The 2922-nt window shown below is 43.1% G+C and overlaps 1 protein-coding gene across 1 annotated transcript; it reads left to right on the forward strand.

The window, feature by feature from the left end:
- The first annotated feature begins 267 nt into the window (after positions 1–267).
- LOC128609463 (general transcription factor II-I repeat domain-containing protein 2A-like) lies at positions 268–2485 on the forward strand. Its single transcript, XM_053627939.1, has one exon. It carries the CDS (start codon positions 377–379, stop codon positions 2183–2185), a length of 1809 nt encoding a protein of 602 aa, XP_053483914.1. The 5' UTR covers positions 268–376; the 3' UTR covers positions 2186–2485.
- Positions 2486–2922: the final 437 nt, after the last annotated feature.

A 2922-nucleotide genomic window follows, 5' to 3' on the forward strand; every position in this document is an offset into this window, starting at 1 on the left:
AACTCGTAAAATACCGACGATTTGTCAAGCCCCTAGGCGTCTGATAGCGTCATATATTGCCGTGATCGGGTTATTATTGGAGTGAATGGACGGCTGTAGCCTCTGCTCTAAGCGTCTCTTACCGCTGCGGACGGGTTTACATTGGAGTCAATTGAGAACCCAGAGCTATTTCATACAGACGTGGAAGGGTCCCTTTTGTGTCAGTATCAGATGCCTAGGGGCGTGACAAAAATCGTCGGTGGTCGAGGATTATGGGTAGTGTAGGCCTTTCCGCCTTTCCGAAAAAAATCATACTGAGGGCCACATAAACTACATCTGCAGCAAAGTCACGTCAAGGCGATTTGAAACTGAGAAATCTCCACTAATTAACCTCAACATGTCCAAGAAGAGAAAAATTGATGCGCGAGGACGGCAGTTTCACGAACAATGGGAGAACGAATACATGTTTGTACTTCGAGGTGAAAAACCAGTATGTCTTGTGTGTTATGAGGCGGTGTCAGTTGTGAAAGAGTACAATCTACGTCGGCATTTTGACGGAGCTAAGTATGGTCAATTTAGCCTCCAAGAAAAACAAAGAATTGCAGCAGAATTAAAAGGCAAACTGCAGTCGCAGCAGAATGTGCTCACAAAAGCTACAGCCAAAAATGATGCTGCAGTGAAAGCTAGTTTTATTGTGGCGGAAGAAATCGCCCGAACTTCAAAGTCTTTTTCAGAGGGTGCATTTTTGAAGCAGTGCATGCTAAAGGTGTGTGAGCAGGTGTGTCCCGACCAGATACAAAGTTTTCAAAATGTCAGTTTGTCAAGAAACACCATCACGGACCGAGTTAAGGAATTAGCGGGAAATTTAGCAACACAGCTGGCCGAAGAGACACACAGCTGTCTATCTTTTTCATTAACTGTGGATGAAAGCACAGACAACATGGATACAGCGCATCTATCCATTTTTATTAGAGGCATGAAGCCAGACCTCTCTGTCACTGAGGAGCTCTTGGATGTAGCTGCCATGCATGGGACCACAACGGGCCGGGACATTTTTGATGCAGTGGAGAAGTCCGTAAGTAAAAATAAATTGCAAGTTGGTGAAAAGTTGGTGGGACTAACTACAGATGGTGCACCTGTGATGTGTGGAGGAAAAACAGGCTTGGTTGGACTAATGAAGGAGAAATTGCAAAAAAGTAACTGTCACACGCCCCTGATTACGTATCACTGCATTATCCATCAAGAAGCTCTGTGTGGAAAGGTTCTGGAGCTGGATGATATTATGACCACGGTCATGAAAACAGTGAACTTTATTCGGGCGTGTGGCCTGAATCACCGCCAGTTCCAGCTGTTCTTGCAGGAGGGGGGCTCAGAGCATGGAGATATGCCATACCATACAGAAGTTAAGTGGCTGAGTAGGAGCAAAGTCCTCAAACGATTTTTTGAGCTGAGAGAAGTAATTGCTCTTTTCATGCAGAGCAAAGGAAAACCCTTGTCTGAACTATCAGATCCAAACTGGCTTTGTGACTTTGTTATGTTATGTTACTTAACCAAGCATCTGGCTCAGCTGAATCAGAAACCGCAGAGACGTAAACAAGTCATCACACAGATGTCCGACATGATCACAGCTTTCCAGCGTAAACTCGACCTCTGGAAGTGTCAGGTGGAGCAGGACAATCTCGCCCACTTTCCTATTTGTCAGATCATCTCAGCCTCAGTTCCTGGTGCTTTTTCATGTGCTCGGTTGACTACCAAACTGAACCGGTTAATAAATGAGTTTGATCAGCGCTTCTCTTACTTTAAAGCGCAGCACTCGGGTTTTGACATCTTTGCCAATCCTTTTACCGCCGACATCTGCAGTGTGCCCCATAACCTTCAGATGGAGTTAATTGAGCTTCAAACCGATAGTGGCCTAAGAGCCAAGTTCCAGGATGCTGCAAACGAGGACTTTTACCGTCTACTGCCCCCTGGTTTGATGCCACAGCTCCGACTTCATGCTGCTCGTATTCTGTCCATGTTTGGGAGCACCTATCTGTGCGAACAGATGTTTTCACTAATGAATTTAAACAAGACCAAGCACAGATCACGCATTACCGATGACAACCTCCACGCTGTTTTGCGGATTGCCTCAGCACAAGACCTAAAACCAGACATTGACACTCTGGCCAGGGGAAAACGGTGTCAGACATCCGGCCAGAAAACATAGGTAAGCATTTTTAAAAACCTGAATTAAAATAGAATGCATTTAAACCAAGACTAAGAACAGTAGAATATGTGTACAATTTAATGATTGTGCTTGCATTTTGTTTTGTGTTTGTTATTTCCAGAACATGTTGTGTGAGATGGTGTCTCAGGGTGAGGACGGATCTACTTGATGTGTTCAAGGACAGGCAGCATCACCTCATTGTTGTTCTTTTTGTAAAATGCTACTTCTGTAATACATGTTGGTTGTGCCATAGTTCTGCCCCACCCAGCTTGACTATGTTGAATAAAAGTTCTGAATGAAGTTAAGGGTTAATATCATAACTTGTTTATAATATTTTTCTTTATTTGCTTATATAGTTTGAACACGGATTCAAGTAATGTGGGTTTCAAACTGAACAATTATTTTTATATCTGTGCAAATGCCAATGTAATATTTGTAAGTTGAATACATAAATACAGTAACAGTTATTTAACAATATAATAAGGTGTAGTTTAATTTATTTTAAATGACATTGCATTTTGTTACATTCATACTGTTAATGTGGCCCATCGAGGGCAACCATTATGCTGATGTGGCCCTCGGTGAAAATGAGTTTCACACTCCTGGCCTATGTGTTCCTCCTCTTAACCTGTTTAACACTGAGCATTTCCCTAGGTGTTTCCTCGGTCTCCTTCTCATTCTCTTCGTTTTGGTTGGCATCTTAGTGGATCTCTTTCAGCCTAGAGGGGTCACTGATT

This window comes from Ictalurus furcatus, chromosome 7 (assembly GCF_023375685.1).
Source record: "Ictalurus furcatus strain D&B chromosome 7, Billie_1.0, whole genome shotgun sequence".
NCBI classification, from domain to species: domain Eukaryota; kingdom Metazoa; phylum Chordata; class Actinopteri; order Siluriformes; family Ictaluridae; genus Ictalurus; species Ictalurus furcatus.

Bases quoted from the DNA above. Each gene is read 5' to 3' on its own strand.
- LOC128609463 (XM_053627939.1), top strand. From the start codon at position 377: ATGTCCAAGAAGAGAAAAATTGATGCGCGAGGACGGCAGTTTCACGAA.